Source organism: Hydra viridissima, unplaced genomic scaffold (assembly GCF_058129835.1).
Source record: "Hydra viridissima isolate aposymbiotic clone 2 unplaced genomic scaffold, HvirCarnegie_v1 scaffold_2, whole genome shotgun sequence".
In the NCBI taxonomy this organism is placed as follows: domain Eukaryota; kingdom Metazoa; phylum Cnidaria; class Hydrozoa; order Anthoathecata; family Hydridae; genus Hydra; species Hydra viridissima.
This window is the reverse complement of record NW_028324301.1, coordinates 19,663,385-19,679,745: the sequence shown is the minus strand read 5'-3', so window position 1 is coordinate 19,679,745 and position 16,361 is coordinate 19,663,385. Positions and strand designations below refer to the sequence as shown.

The 16,361-nt window shown below is 29.0% G+C and overlaps 4 protein-coding genes across 4 annotated transcripts; 3 read left to right on the top strand and 1 right to left on the bottom strand.

Annotated features, from left to right (window-relative positions):
- On the bottom strand, nucleotides 1-2,404 carry LOC145189862 (membrane-associated progesterone receptor component 1-like). Its single transcript, XM_080066552.2, has 3 exons — nucleotides 1,478-2,404; nucleotides 1,126-1,244; nucleotides 1-863 (listed from the first exon to the last, which is right to left on the bottom strand). The coding sequence occupies exons 1-3, from the start codon at nucleotides 1,755-1,757 to the stop codon at nucleotides 714-716; spliced, it is 549 nt and encodes a 182-aa protein (XP_079922678.2). The 5' UTR covers nucleotides 1,758-2,404; the 3' UTR covers nucleotides 1-713.
- Nucleotides 2,405-11,979: 9,575 nt separating this feature from the next.
- Nucleotides 11,980-14,560, top strand: LOC145196428 (mRNA turnover protein 4 homolog). The gene has a single exon (XM_080073609.2). The coding sequence runs from the start codon at nucleotides 12,043-12,045 to the stop codon at nucleotides 12,715-12,717; it is 675 nt and encodes a 224-aa protein (XP_079929735.2). The 5' UTR covers nucleotides 11,980-12,042; the 3' UTR covers nucleotides 12,718-14,560.
- On the top strand, nucleotides 13,081-14,560 carry LOC145186120 (2-(3-amino-3-carboxypropyl)histidine synthase subunit 2-like). Its single transcript, XM_080062208.2, has one exon. It carries the CDS (start codon nucleotides 13,081-13,083, stop codon nucleotides 14,509-14,511), a length of 1,431 nt encoding a protein of 476 aa, XP_079918334.2. The 3' UTR covers nucleotides 14,512-14,560.
- Nucleotides 14,561-14,686: 126 nt separating this feature from the next.
- On the top strand, nucleotides 14,687-16,020 carry LOC145186129 (CBY1-interacting BAR domain-containing protein 1-A-like). Its single transcript, XM_080062220.2, has one exon. It carries the CDS (start codon nucleotides 15,022-15,024, stop codon nucleotides 15,745-15,747), a length of 726 nt encoding a protein of 241 aa, XP_079918346.2. The 5' UTR covers nucleotides 14,687-15,021; the 3' UTR covers nucleotides 15,748-16,020.
- The last annotated feature ends 341 nt before the right edge of the window (nucleotides 16,021-16,361 follow it).

The following is a 16,361-nucleotide window of genomic DNA, read 5'->3' as shown; positions in this document are numbered from 1 at the left end:
TTGGATAACTCGATTTTATATCATTTTTGCAGATGACTCCAACAATTAATAATTTAAGTGAAAAAACTCTTGCTTTCACATGCTAAAAATAAACTGATAACTTTTTTATTATTGTAAATAACTTAAATAATGATAATGGCTGGTGCATTTAATGACGTTTTATCGTTTTTTGTCATGTGGTTCGTCTATATATATAAAGAGAAATATGTGACAAAAATATTTTATAAAATAGCACACAGCAGTTTAAAAAACGTAATTTGAAAGAACAAGAAAATGCAACTGAAAACATCAACAACAAAAAATTGTGTAAAAATTAAAAAATAACAGAACTACTTTTTTTCTACAAAGCAGAGGTTATTCACACATTGACTTAATAATTCAAGTTGGAAATATCATCAACAAAAAATAACACGAACAAATGCTAAAATTAATCTAAAATATATTGAAATATTTGTAAATACTAAAACAACTTTTAGAGTATTATGTACTTTTAAGAATTAATAAATGGGTGAATAACATGCATATGGAAGAATAATGATGAAATAAACACACAAAAAAACAAAAACAATTGTAAAGAACTTTATCTAATACTTTTGAAGAATATATGAAGAGCATATCTTTAACATGATGCTCAGTTTTAAACATATGTTAAACAATTGATTGAGGAGCAAAATTTGATAGCAAACCCATTTTAGTATATGCAAATTTTAACATTAATTACACTTCTTGTCATTCTCTGATCTTCCTTCATCTTCTGACTCCTCTGCTTTGTAATTACAGTGCTTTTCTCCTGGTTTTAATAATTTTCCTACATAGTTGTATTTTTCTCTGAACTGCATTTCCCACTCCAAAACTGACTCCATCTAAAATAATAATGCAATTGAGTATTAAACTATAAGTGTACAAATATCAAACTTTTAGGCAAAAAACATACACCAAGCTCTTATATTAAACACACATATTAAACACGCATATCAAACATATATCAAGCACATTAACTAAACACATATACCAAACTCTTGTAACCTTTTCAGTTCAATCTACTTTTCTCAAAAACTTCACAAAATCTAATGCTACTGTTCCAACTAAAAATTATAAACAACTTGTTCTTTAAATAGTTTTAACCTGCATTGAATTAAGATCAGACAGATCATCATATTCATCTCTTAAAGTAGAAGCATCAATTGAAAACATTCCCAAGCCTCGACTTGCATCTCGACCAGCAAACACACTGTATGGACCCTCTAAAAATGTTTAGACATCTATAAAACACATTTTTCTTCTATGAATCAATTACTATAATACATTAGTTTATTAACAACACAAATAACTTTTTTTTAAAAAGCTCTTTACCTTACTAAAATTTAAATCTTATCTTCTTTTAGTAAAAAATAGAGATAATGCAAACTTCATGAAGTAAACTATGTAATTTTTACATTTTCTAACAATCTAAGACAGTAAAAAAAAGCAGACCTACCTGGACCATAGTTCTGTTTTCCCCTAGTGACATCAAAAACTTTACCATTAACAGCAATTAAAATTCTTGGGTCTTTGATGCCATTAAAATGCTTTAGTTCAGCAACAGTGAAATCTCTTTTAGGCATTGGGGGCAATTCCTCATGCTTCGCAACAAAATCATCATCATCTGGCTTTTTGGTCAAAATAATTTTAAGTATAACCAAAAAAACTCCTATTAGTAAACCAACTAACATAGGCAGAGTGAAGTAGTCGAATAAAGACTGCAAAAATGTAGACATTATGTCATTTAAGATAACTAAATACAAGTTTAAACAGTTGAAAAAATTAGATCAATAACATCAGGTTTAAAAACAAACAACTCTTGACAACTATTTTTACAAAAAAATAGCATAAAATGCTGTTATATATATACAACTGCATCAAAAATAAAAGAAGAAAGTTAAGATTATTAGATTTAACTTAAATATGCATAGAAGAAAATATTTTTAAGGCAAACATAGAATTAAGATGATATTGTAAATTTTATCGCTGATGTAAAGATTGTTAAGAGAGAATTTCATTTTTCTGTGAAGATATCTGCTTAAAAACAGAAACTATTCTAATTCAACATAATAATAGATTTTTTTAAAAAAAAAAACAACCTAATACCATATTATTTATATTGCTAAATATGTGTGGTTGCAATTTTAAGAGTAAAATTTAAAAAAATCATCATTATATAAGTTGGTACAACAAAACTATTTCAACTTATCGATTCCAACAAAAATGTCCAAAAAAGAATCTTGTTGATATTGAAAATCAACATTTGCAAAATTGTAGCCATTAACATTAACAAAAACAATGGACTTACTTATGTATGTCGTGTCAATAGAGACTGAATGTAAACAGCTGGTACCTATACATTCACTTTATACCTTTAATGCTTTAGAATATAAAAATCGTAGTAGCAATTAATTTCCCATATAATATAAAAAAGCCTAATTTATATTTACATAGTTCACTATACGTTTAACTTTAATATATCTTAAAGGTGCTATGAGCTCTCTGCATAGATAACTCTCTTTGCTAGTTACGCTCTCTCCGCTTAGATAACTCTCTTTGCAACTTTCGTTGCTGCCTTTAGTGAAAATTTTAAATTATGTATACAGCAACAAAAGAAAACTATTTAATTCAAAAATGAAACTAAAGAAGAAATTAGGAAATAACCAAAGTGAATAAATATGCTTCGGTACTAGTTTTTATAAAGAAGAGCGGTTTTTAGAGAATGAATTATAAACGTAATTTTGCATCAGTGTAGCACGTTCTCATAACATGCTTCCCTTTTTTTTTTGCTGATATTTTGCGAAAATTAATCGAAAGCAAAATTCCTCTTTTGCTCTTCTCAAGTGATACAATAGAATTTCAATAAAAAATGTCCTCAAGGGAAATGAAAAATGATTTGTTGTATCGAGAATTTGAAAAATCGAGTATTTCTAAATAGAAAATTAAGTTAAATAAAAGCAAAAGAAAATTGAGCTCAGTTTCGTTCATCGAGATGTTCGTTGTATTAGGAAATCGTTATATCGGGATTTCGTATTCTAAGCCTAATAAAAAATCGCCACAAAAAAATCATTGTAATGCGCAATAGATAATGTTATTTTCAATATTTCTTATCGAACTATTTTACTTCACATCTGCTAAACTAATTTTGCACCTCTTTTTCTCGAGATGTTCTATTTAATTTGGCGGGTTCCTCTACCAATCAAAAATTTTTTTACTGCCATAAACAATATAAATACCTACGGTTAAATATGGGTAAGTATTGAAGCATTTACAAAAGCAAAATCTTGACAGCGAGAGATTTCTTTGGAGAAAAATTTGTCTAGAAAATATCACAGCTTAATTCATAAAAACTTCTTTAAGTGAGAATATTTTTGAAGTTCAGCCTTCTATAAAAACTAGTGACTTTCCGCAACTGTTTGTTTATACTTCATCCCTTTATACTTCATTTGTTTTATACATCATAGGAAACTAACAATTAGTGAATTTAATACTTTCATAAATTTATTTATACGTAGTTTTTACATTTTAGAAAAAGACTTTACTTTTTGATTTAAAAAACGATGAAGTAAATGAATAAAGAACATTCGCCTATCTTTTCGGGAGAAAGATTTGTTACATTTTCACGTTAAAACTTTAGAAAAAAAAGACTTCAAAATGTGTAAAGAACTCATGCACCGTTTGCCTAGCTACCGTCCATAACTACTTGCTTCTTGACACACTGAGATGTTCTTTATTCTGAATTTTAAAAATCTTAATATTGCTATACCAACCTCAGCCGAAGAACAAACTGAAAATTTGTAAAAAACTTGATGTTGGTCTGAAAGTTTTTTTCTAGAATTTTAAGTATTCATCTTTCATCTAAATAACCTTTTTAAAATAACTTTAACTCACAATGGAAACCGAGATACGGAATATTTATATCATATTACCAAAATATTTAAGAGAATACTTATAGAGAAGATATAAATATTTATAGAACATTTACTAAATCCTATATACGCCCCTGAGGTGTTACTATTTGTATCACTGTTCTTTTGGTAATTTATTATTTTGCATACTTTAGTGGGAGGTTAATCACAAAGTTTTGAATGATTAAATAGATTATAACTTTGTTATTGTTGAGTTAAAACTCTAACAATATACTATATATTAGTAAAACTCTAACAATATACTATATATTAGTAAAACTTTAACAGAAGCAGATGTCTGCAAAATCTAAAAATACTTTAAAAAGATGTTTCTAGTTATTTAGTTAGAAAAAAGTTTCTTTTTTAACTTGTTATCCCTGGCATCCTGGATATTTTATGAAGATTACATTTACCCTGGGATCTCAGGATCCCAGGATTTGAAATTTCTGGTTCTTGAAAGATGTTAACATTTTTATTTAGATAAACTTTAAGAATTTTTAAAAAAATGACACATCAAAATTAGATTTTTAGAAAGTACTTATTAAATATTAATGAGTTTATTGTTTTTATAGATATAATATAGATATGCAGTTATTCCATATTATTTTCGGAATACGTCCTAATTTTATATGAAAAAAATCCGGCATCAGAAAAAGCGAATTTACTGGTAGGTTTAATAATTCTTATAAAACCTTAGGCTCATAGCAAAAAGTCACCTCGTGTTCTTCCATTTATAAACAACTGCATTTCGACTATAATTTTAGCCGACAGTGTCTCACATCAAATTAACATCTTTAGCAAAGTCTTGTCATTTTACAGCGTTATTAACCTCGTATAAATTAATAAAAGGTTCTTTGAGAAGAAATTACATTTCTCTTTAGATGGAAACTCAATTAGATATATTTTCGAGAGTTGCCTCAATTGAAACATAAGGTTCAACTTCGGACTCATAAGCTGTTAGTGATGCAGTTGGATTTGAAGTGTCTAGTCTATTGAGTAACTCAGCTTTTGATTTGCGCCATTTTATTATAGAAGGAACTGTTACGAGCTCCTGACTCTGACTCAAAATTGGTTCTACTATTATGCAGATACTGAACTACCTACTCAAATTAGTTCTCCTTTCTTGTATTTAAAGAATGAAGGCTGAATGGAATTTTTGACAAATAGAGTGATTACTACCTTTTAGTTTTTTTTTTTATCGTAAAAGTTATGGCAACGTTAGTAGTGAACAAATTTCCATCCCCACGACAAAAGGCCTTGACAGTCGCTTTCATAAGGAAAAGAGCTTTAATAATGACTGATATAAAAACAGAAAATAAGTATTTAAAGTATCCCCATTACTATTTATTAGCTATACATTTCTTTTACATAAATTTTATTAGGTAAGAACTCTACTTTAAATGGGTTTTTTTATTGGCTGATGGAAAAAGAATCTGTCAAGATCAGTTTAAACTAACCTTTACTCAGTAATTAGCCATAGGCTTTAACTTCATTTTCTTCCACGTTTTAACTGTGTAGACAAGAGCTCCATTTTCTCGAAAAGCCATCATCCGTTTTAATCAGCCAACATGTCTAATGAAATTAGAAATTGATTCTTCTTGCTATTTTTTTTTACTTTGATTGACGCCTGTCTTCATATTATTAATAATCTTTACGTATGACTTAAATTATCTTAAATTATCTTAAATTATAAAAATTTGATTTGAGAAAGTTGAAAATCAGTTTAAAACTTTGTGCGCCTTTTTTTTTAAAACCTCGCTTTTTTTATAAGCACCTGCTAAAACTCAAATTACAAAACTATTGAAATAGTGAACTTCAAAATCACATTTTAAGACTGTCGAGAACAGCATTTTACTTGAAAAATGTAGAAATCTGCTGTAATATTAATGCTCATTTTTCTTAGATGGACTAGTAACTTGCCAAAACATTGCAAGATTTTGGTTGATTGGCTCACTACCCCCACGGTTCTTTTTGAAAAGAAGCTTGAAACGTGACAAATGTTTTATGCCAACAAAGACAATTTATAATGAGGTAACTTTAGTAAAACATAATTTTATGTTAAAGGCTTTCAAAGCTCCAGGTTATTATTCTATTTTTTAGCATAGACCAGTGGCCGGTGTATAATTGTTTGTTATGCTTTGATTACTTGTTTCTTGTTGTCTCAGTCTCAACGCATAAAATATTTGCAGAAAAATTTCGATTTTAAATAGTTATGCGATAAAGCATTTTCTATGGGTAGGTCTTGTAGTATTAAATTTTTCAGTCATTTGACGGGCCTCGGAGTAATGATTGTTAAAAAACTATATTATCTAATACAAAATTTCAAAGTAACAGTCCATTATTACTTAATTTTTTTTTAATTCCTGCGAAGCTGTTGTTGAAGTAACAATCAGATACACACTGGGTCGTATTAAAAGCTTTGACAACGTTGAAAAAAATCTGCTTGAAGTCCATAAAACATTACGAAATATTGTAAATTCTTGTTCGGTTAGTCTTGGGATTTCGCACAAAAGAAATTCCATATGCAAAAGGTTTAGATACTGGAATTTCTTATGATCAGTTTATACAATCATTGATAATTTAGCAAGATATTTTAATCCAAATTAACAAAGTGAGCGAGAATCCCTAAAGACCAAGATTCCAATGAACGAAGAATCCTTTAGCAGATGTTTCATAAATGATGAAGTTGACGCTTCAAAATAATTTGTTCAGAAATCCAGATCCATTAAGTCAGCTGAAGATATGGCATTAAACTTGAACACTGATCTAATTTTTTCACAAGAAGCTCGAGTTTAATCTTTTAATGTGACGTGGGTCTGACGTGTGTCTGACGTGTGTCTGACTTGTGTCTGACTATGAAGCTGTTGATGAACGGTTGAGTGGAAAAGAAAGATTCAAATTCGAATTTTTTTAATGTAATAACATATTCCTACAATTAGATATTTCAGAAAAAGGCAGAATGGAAACTGAAAAAATAATGGCTGCATTTTAAATGTTACAATACATTTGTTCCAAGTTTTTAATTTACGCTTTTCCGAATTTATTTGTGAAATTGAAAATTTTACTCACTTAACCAGTTTCATTAGCAAGCGCAGAAAGACCATTTTTGAAGTCGAAGATCAAAAGCATATTTACGTAAAAAAAACACCAAGGATTGTTTCACTGATTTAGTTTTTTTTTTTTTTTTTTATTGAAAATGAATTCAGTCAACTATTTTGCTATTCTGTTTTAATTAATAATTCGCTTCTACAAAAGCCCGCAAAGTAAAGTGAGTTCTTTTTTCCTCAATTTGATTTGAATACATAAAAAGGCTACCATTTTAATTTTGATTTTGACGTCTAGTAATAACAGCTCGCGACCGCGATTTAAAAAGAGTTATTGTTCGGTGTAGAATGAGATTTTTACTCCCACGTTTTTTTTAAGTCCCATTATAAATCTCACATTAAATTTTTGCTGACATTATGAGATTTTTACCCCCCAATAACAACAAGATCAATCAAAACAACACAAAAGTATATTTAAAACTCGTGAATACATACTGTTAATTGCAACATCCATGTGGATCCCAGTTGAAATATAGAATACACTTTTAACTTATCAAACCTAAAATGCATGAGTAAGACATCAATTTTATTTTCGCTCCATTTTTACTGTATACTTGGATATCTACTCCATTAAATGAAACACATCCAACTATTATCAGTTGCTTATTTCACATCTTCAAGCATCTTCGTTTCACAAGTATGCGTCTTAATTACCATTTGCTCGTGCATTTGATTGTTAACAAGATTATCTCTTATTGACTTGTGTTCATCTTCTTTGCCAGTTATGATAGAAAAAACTACTCTAAAAAAGCAATTTCTATCTCCTTTAGTTCTATGGAGTCGCCTCGGACAATAAATTAGGTTGATGCGTTCAACGAAGACATTTCGTTTTTTTACAATATCAAACTTTTCTGCAATTAATTTTTTCATATCAAAATACTCACATTTTGTAATTCTTTCATTTGAAATATTAGAACTTCTTTCATGTTGAGTAATTCATCATCTTTGATTTTAGATTCACTTTTGGCACTATCATCATTTGAAAACTTGTAATAAATTTCTTGTTGAATGTTGTCATTATTTACGGCTTTCTCTTTTTGTAAAAACAAAATTGTTAGACGGTACTTCTCTTTTAATGCTATGTCATTGACATCTTTCAAACTTCAGCTATTTTTACTTGAAATAGTAGTTACCGTATATGGTCATATCCAAAGTTTTACAAGCTTTTTACCTTTTCTATCATCACGTTTATGATTTACTTTTGACTTCATGTTTCACTTTTGTATTTTGTGTTTTTTTGAACTCTTCTCTAAAAGAAAATTAAAAAATTTCATTTTTTAATTTTCTTTCAGAATTTTTTTCAGATTTATTAAAATTTTTGAATTTCTTTTATAAGTTTAAAGCTGCAGCACATAATAAAGGATACGGCAAATGAAACTTGTATTGCACAATTATATGAGTATCTCATACTTGCAAACATAATGTAAATAAAAGTAATATAAACAACGATAAAAATGTATAAACTGTTTACCCTATCGCCCTATTTACCCAGATGATAAAACTCATTTTTTTGAATTATGAATGGCCCTGTTTCTCTTTCAATATTTGATTTATCATTTTTACTATTAACTGTCTTTGGGATTTTTTCTTTTAAAAAAATATAACCATCGGTAAATTCAGCATGCATCGTTAAATTTTTAGTAATACATTTGCCAATTCATTAAACATTACGAAAATTTAAATAATATTTGTATTAAATGGAATTGCTTCTTTATTGCTTTTCAAGAAACCACAATCTTTAAAATGTTTAAAAATATTGACAAAATAAAACGTGGTTGCAAAATACATTTTTTCATAGGGAGTAAAAATTTCAAATGAAACTTTAACAGGGGAGTAAAAAAATAAACCTAGGAGTGAAAATCTCATACTGAATTGGATAGGTGTAATAGACTTTATCATAAATAAAAGCTGTACCTTTCTGGTTTTAGTTTCTTTCGTTTTCTGAAAGATAATGCTGATGAATCTATGTGTTGGAATTTAACAAAGTGTTAAATAGTTTAGATGCTTAATGCTACAAACACAACACCTCTAATCTTTGCTCTTTTATCGAAGGACAGAACAAGATGTGTTTCCAGCAAAAACTGCCCGATCTTTACTTAATTGCTGAAGTAACTTTTAAGAAAATTCGATTTACCCCGAGCTCGTTAAAAACTTTGTTATGAACTTTTACACAAACTATTATAAATTGCACAAAATTCAGAAACAAAGAGTTTACAAAAAACTTCATTATTGACACAAACTCTTGTAATATAACACATGTTGACTATAATTCAGAAACAAGATATTTACAGAGAAATACTTTTTATATGATGTAACATCCATAATTATATTAATGCTTTAAATTAATCAGTGGAAAAACGAAAGACATTAGTAAAGAAAAAAAGGCTTCATTGAAAATCTTTTAACAAAGAAAAAAACAAACCCTAAAATTTATAACTACTAGAAGTGAGAGAATGTTGATGAGAATTTTTAAAGACCACAGGTTTGCAATCAATCCTTCAATTATAAAGAAATAAAGTTAAGAGGTAAGGATCATCGCTGCAGAATTTTTTGCTTATAGAGGCATATATTGGCTGGGAATCAAAAGCAGAAAAACAGCATATAAATCCAAGTTGGCCGACAAGAAAAAGATTGTAAATACGCCAAGTTGTACAAACGTTTTCACAGCCGATATTTAGAAATCTATAAATTAATGAAGCAAACAAATTATGTTTACCTAATTTACTAAGAGTCTTGATAAATAACGAAAGTTAATTAATAATAATGAAAACAAGAGAAATGGTAATGAATAAAATTTTTTTTAGGTTTGTTTTAGTTGTAAATTTACAATATAAATTTTAATGCTCAATAAACCATAAAATACGGTCCAAAACAATTTATCTGCTGCATGTGGGGATGGAGACGGCGGTCACTACATTATGGAAAGGAATATGAAACAAGACCAATACAAAGAAATTCAAGAAACATGATTGCTACCTTAATTAGATGATTATTATCCCAATAATAAATCTGGTAAGAAAATACCTTTTTTTTGAATAGACAGGCAATTTACCAGATCTTAGGCAAATATCCTTTAATCAAGTTAAAAAGACATGTCAAAATTGATGTAAATAAAGTTCCTCAATTATAAGTGGATTATTGTCTAGAATTTAAATGTAGATCTAACTTTTTCACTGATCATTGATAAACTGCTATTTCAAGGTATAATGGTCAAAAAACCCTAAAAATTTTATTTGGTTACAAGAGGCATTTTTTATATCATCAGTTTTACAGGAAGCATTTTTTTATATCATCAGTTTACCTTGACAGTATATCAGATTGAAAAATTACCATAAAAAGTGGAATGTTAATTCCAGAATTATAGGGATCTGAGGAAGAAATAATAGCAGGTAGCAGCTTTTAAAGAACAAGATTATTTTCAAGTCCACTTGGTGTAAAGTTGCTAATTTTTGCATTTCTTCAAAGTCTTGAGAAATATACGAGGTTGACATGGTCAATAAATTTTAAGCGAATCATATTATGGTTGTTGGTATTTACTTTCTTCTCCAACTATTGTAAACTTTATTTTGCCTTAAATTAGGAAGAAAAGTTCCAGTGATCGTCATGTAAAAAGAAAAAAAAAAAAATTTAATCAAATCTTCAAGGAATAACGGTTTGATTAACTTTATTCAAGCCACCACCCATTGTGAAAAAAAGTAAGAACAATAATGAGCTATCAAAAGAGGTAAGAAAAGTAAAAGAGTCGCATCTTATTCTTATAGTTAAGTGGAAAATTATCAAGCGCTGTAAATCCTACCACTCAGCCACAAGAAGTTGCAAGTTATGTCCTTGCGAAAAGTATTTCATCATTGTGTTTAAGTATAAAAATATGCTGAAAAATAATGAACGAACCGATTTCAAAATCTATACAGGTGGTATCAACGAAACTTTATCATAGAACTGCTAAAGAGCTGAATATTCCATCAGCAGACATGCTGATAAATCGGAACGAATAGAGACAATTTCAGCTAGATATTGCTACTATTCGTTCTGCATTTTATATTGAAACTTGCAACTTTGCTTCAATTTTAAGTTGACCAAATTTTTCCTTAAATGAATTTATACCGACAAGACGTTTGTTTTTTTGAAGCAAGAAATTTCTGTTTCATGCAATCCAATTATTTCATCTGTCATTTAATTGGAGTGGAGAAAAATACTAATAATATATACAGTAATCTATATGGTTGATAGTGATTATGAGTGGTTGGAACGATAGCACATTGAAAGCTCATAGCATATCCTAACATAACATTTTAAGCTTGTTTCTATTGTTCTTTCGTAAGAATTTTTATATTACTTACATTACATACATACTTTTAATCTTTTAGAAGATTGTTGTTTAGACCTTTTTTTTTCTTCTTTTATATCTGTTAATCAGCATAATAGTGGTTGAAACAGTAGCTTTTTTTTCTGACTTTTTCTTTCTTTAAAGTTGGTGTTATCATTTTCAAATCCCACATTGCTTTTAGATTGGTATCATATTAATACCTATAGAAATCCATCTTTGCTCTGTTTTCATGCTTGATTACGTTTTTTCTATGTACACTGTGACAAGCGGGTCATCTATATCAATCTCTTGAAATAGAGTGACGGATGGTCTAGAAAATGAGCTTTACAAAAATTTTTAAAATCTTTTTGTAAAGGTTATTTAAATTTCACTGGGGTGTAATTAAAGGTTAAACTTTAATTTAAAATTTTAAGTAAAGTTTTGGAAGAATTTTAAATCTTAAGAAAGACATAAACAGGGGTTTTTCAGAATTCTGTAAGGCATTATTGAAAAGACAAACATTCTGATTTTAATTAGAAAAAGTTACCGTTACCAAATGTATAATTTCCATTCAGGGTTTAATTTAGCCTCGATTTCATATACGGCAATTTATTTTTGTCTTGTCATTTTGCTTCAGTAACTTAGCCACAGTTCAAATTCCTTCTTTTACTTTTCTCCTCGTGTCGTACTGAAGCTCATCACAATGCCAAAATCGAAAAGGAATAAAGTTATTTCTCTTAGTAAAACAACCAAAAAAGGATTTCAAACTAAAAAACTTCTTGTGGATGAAATACATAAATGCTGTGATGAATATGCATCTCTTTATGTATTCTCTGTTGAGAATATGAGAAACGATAAGCTGAAGGATGTTCGACAGAAATGGAAAACAAGCCGATTTTTCTATGGCAAAAATAAAGTAATGGCTATCAGTTTAGGCAGAAACAAAGAAGAGGAATACAAAGAAAATTTACATAAAGTTTCGGCTGAACTAAATGGCAATGTTGGGATAATGTTTACAAATGAATCGCAAGAACTTGTGCAAGAATGGTTTGAAAAGTTCTCAGAAGTTGATTATGCTCGATCGGGAAATACAGCGACTCAAACAGTTATCCTACCAGAAGGACCTCTTGATGAAAATTCTTTCCAGCATTCCATGGAACCTAATTTGCGAGCTCTTGGTTTACCAACATGTCTTCAAAAGGGTATTATTCATCTCAGTCGAGAATATACTGTCTGCAATGAAGGAGATAAACTTTCACCTGAGCAATGCAGAGTTCTGAAACTTTTTGCCCACCCTTTAGCAGTGTTTCATGTTACATTAAAATGTGTGTGGCATTCAAATGGCCAGTTTGAAATGTTAAACACTAATAATAATTAAATTTTTCACTTAAAATTTAAAAACTTGATTTACATTTATTCTTGATGTTCTTCCCATTTAAAAATTTCATTTTGAATATTAAAAAGTCTTGCAGTTCTTTATTTTGGCTTTTGTTGCAAAGCACTTTACTTTTAAGATTGATAGTGTCATATGATAGTTAACTAAATAATTTATTTTATACTTAAGTTTTATAAAGGGAATTTTAAGATTGTTTCTTAGGTTGAGCCCTTCAAAGTAAAAACTGAGTTGATTTGAATTTTATAAGATTGCTTTGTACTTCTTTGTAAATCTTACAGAATTATAATCATACATATTTATGATTTTAGATTTTATAATAAGTTAAAAAGTTATGCATTATGAAAGATGGCAGAGACGAATTTAGCATTCAGTACTGATGATTCAAAACTTTTTGATCAAACTTCTCAAGTTCAAACATTGGTTATAGATGATCCAGATTCATATTTTGAAATAAGCAAATCAGTAAATTTTATCAAGGATGGAAATTTCAAGAACATAGCATTGCAATTTCCTGATGAACTACTTAGATACGCAAAGTTTGTTGTACATAAAGTTGAAGCACTAACTGGTAACAGAGTTTATGTTCTTGCAGATACATCCTATGGTAATTGCTGTGTTGATGAAATAGCAGCTTCTCATGTAAATGCAGATGCAATTATCCACTATGGTCATTCATGTCTAACTAACACTGAGAAAGTGCCCACTTTGTATGTCTTTGGAAAGTCAAAACTTAATATCGATGATTTTTCGTTGAAAGCACATCAATTATTTACCGAAAATAAAGTTCTTGTACTATATGATGTTAGTTATTATCATTATGTCAGTATTTTAAATGAGTTGTTGGATAAATTTAAAGATACTACTGATATTGCACATTTAGTAATATATGATAAGACTGAAGTTGAAATTTCAACAAGTATGAAAAATTTCAGCTTTCTTGGCCGTTGTTTTAATTTAAAATTTGATTTATTGGCTTACAAAATTCTATTCATTGGCAGAGAGTGTCTTACATTATGCAATCTTATGATGAAATTCAATAAAAATGATTTTTATGTTTATAATCCTGATTTATTTGAACTAACATTGCAACAGGTAAGCATGAATAAATCACTAATGAAGAGATTCTACCTTGTTCAGAAAGCTAAAGATGCTCAGATTGTTGGAATTATCATGGGAACCCTTGGTATTGCAAGGTATAAAGAGATAGTTCATCGAATAAAGTTAGTTTTGAAGCAGGCAGGAAAAAAATATTATACTTTTATTATGGGTAAAATTAATGTTGCAAAAATGGCAAATTTTATGGAGATAGATGTCTTTGTACTTGTTGCTTGCCCAGAAAACAGTCTTATTGATTCTAAAGAGTTTTTTAAACCTATTGTAACTCCATTTGAAATAGAAATGGCATGCTTGCATAATCGAAAATGGACAGGTGAGTATATAACAGATTTTCGTGAATTGCTTCATGGTGAACCATCATACTTAGAAATTAGTGATTGTGTTGGTTGTATTGAACCAGAATATTCATTAATTACTGGACAACTTCGAAGTTGTGCTAACAAAATAGACAATAGCTCAGAAAGCTCAACTGAAATTGCTTTAATAAATAATGAAAAGAGGTTGGTTCCACACAATGTGACAAATGCTAGTGACTTTTTGTTAACAAGAACATGGCAGGGTTTGCAAATTAATTCAGGTAACACTGAAGTTCATAAAGCAATTGATGGAAGATCTGGAATAGCAAATTGTTATGAAGATGAAGCAAATTACAAAAATTAATTAGTGCATCAATAGTTTTTTTTTTTTTTCTATAATAAAATGTTTCACTGAGAATATTTTTTTCTTCTCTAAAATCAAATTATTTTTTTTTTTTTTTTTTTTTTTTGGTTTTTATGACTGATCTATAATTCTTTCTATATGGAATAAGTTATTTTAAAATTATCATTTTGCTCTTGAGTTTCTAACACTTATACCAAATAATGCAGCAGAACTCTGCAGCATTATGACTTGAAATGTTAAGTTTTAATGTACGTATTGATAACTGTTTGGAATACTTTGGTGGTGCATTACTTGACAAATGCTAAATGAACTTTAAGTATTTTAATTTTAATGATATTTTGCCAAATTTTTTTAGTACAAGTATCAATGCATCCATTCAAATGTTTTAAGTTTTGATGCTGCGTGACATTATACCAATATTTAAAAAATAATAATATTTGCGTTCTATTCTAATGACGTTTTTTGTTTGGTATTAGCAAGATCTTAGCTTTTCCTTAGAAATTACACACTATGCGGAAATCGTTATCGACAACGGATTTGTTTGAATCGAACCATAGTGAGTATGAAATCAAGCAAATACATCTTCAAATTGCTAATGCAGAGAAATCCTTGGCAAATCTTATTAAAGATTTTACTAATATATCTGTCAACCTGCATCGTATGAATAATCGTCAGGTTGACCTTTGTAGAACACTTACTAATCTTGCTGCGTTTGAAAGTCCAACTTTCAGCAGATGCATAAACGGCGTTTGCAAACACCTAGATGATACCATTATTGCTCTTAAAGATCACACTATGATCTTACAAACTAAAGTTGTTTCGATTCTCGCGGATAATGTTGATAACTGTGACTTGGTTCGTCAACAACTTGAAAAATGCTCTGTTGCTAGGAAAGCACATTTTAAAACAAATAGTAATAAACTGAGCACTTTAGAAAATTTTGAGATGGCTCAGCAGATTGATGAACTTATTATAAAAATGGAAGACTTTGAAAGAGCAAAAATTGAACGCTTACATGCTTGCTTCAGAACTTACATACATAGTAGTCTTGCTTACCACGTAAAAAGCGTTGAAAGTTTAACAAAAGCTTATAAAGCATTGAATTCTATAAACACAAAAGATCATTTAGACTATTTCAAGCAAAACATTCATCCAACTCCCGAGAAGGCTCGTTTAGATTTTGTACGCTGGAATTCACTTCACTCCCTAGCAGATAAAAATTGTAGCCGTAAATAAAATCCGCTTACATCTGAAACCGGAACAAACAACTTAAAATTTAGTATATTATGTTTTAAAGTCTATCTTTAAAATCGTCTCAAAAATCTTTATTAACCTGTTTCCAATTGAAAAAAACCTCAATGAAAATTTTACTGCTTGTAATGTTTTTTAAATCTCACTAATTACAGTTTTACTTTGTTATATTAACATTTTTATTAAGAGTTTCATTTGTAAAAATAAAAAATACTTTAAAGTGTTACACAATAGTTTGCACAATTGTGCTGTGGTGTTGAGTATTGTGATGATTTAGTTAATAGTCTTTCAGATAGGAGATAATTAACAGAATTACAGGACTAAATTTAGGCAGAGGAAAGGATAAAAGTTAATGATATAAAATTTATAGACGCATTCCGTTGGGCCTAGTAGTAAGGATTTGCTATTGTTCCTCGTATAAGTATATAGCGTTTCAGACTCCTATGTTTAGTTATGTTTTGAGTAATTTCTTAAAAACACTGGTGGGTGTATTTCTATCACCTAAAGTGGGTATAAAAGTGATTATTAATTTTAGCAATTTATCTCAATTGGGCAATTAACATTATCTGTTGAAAATAGAAAGGCGTTTATTATTAGAA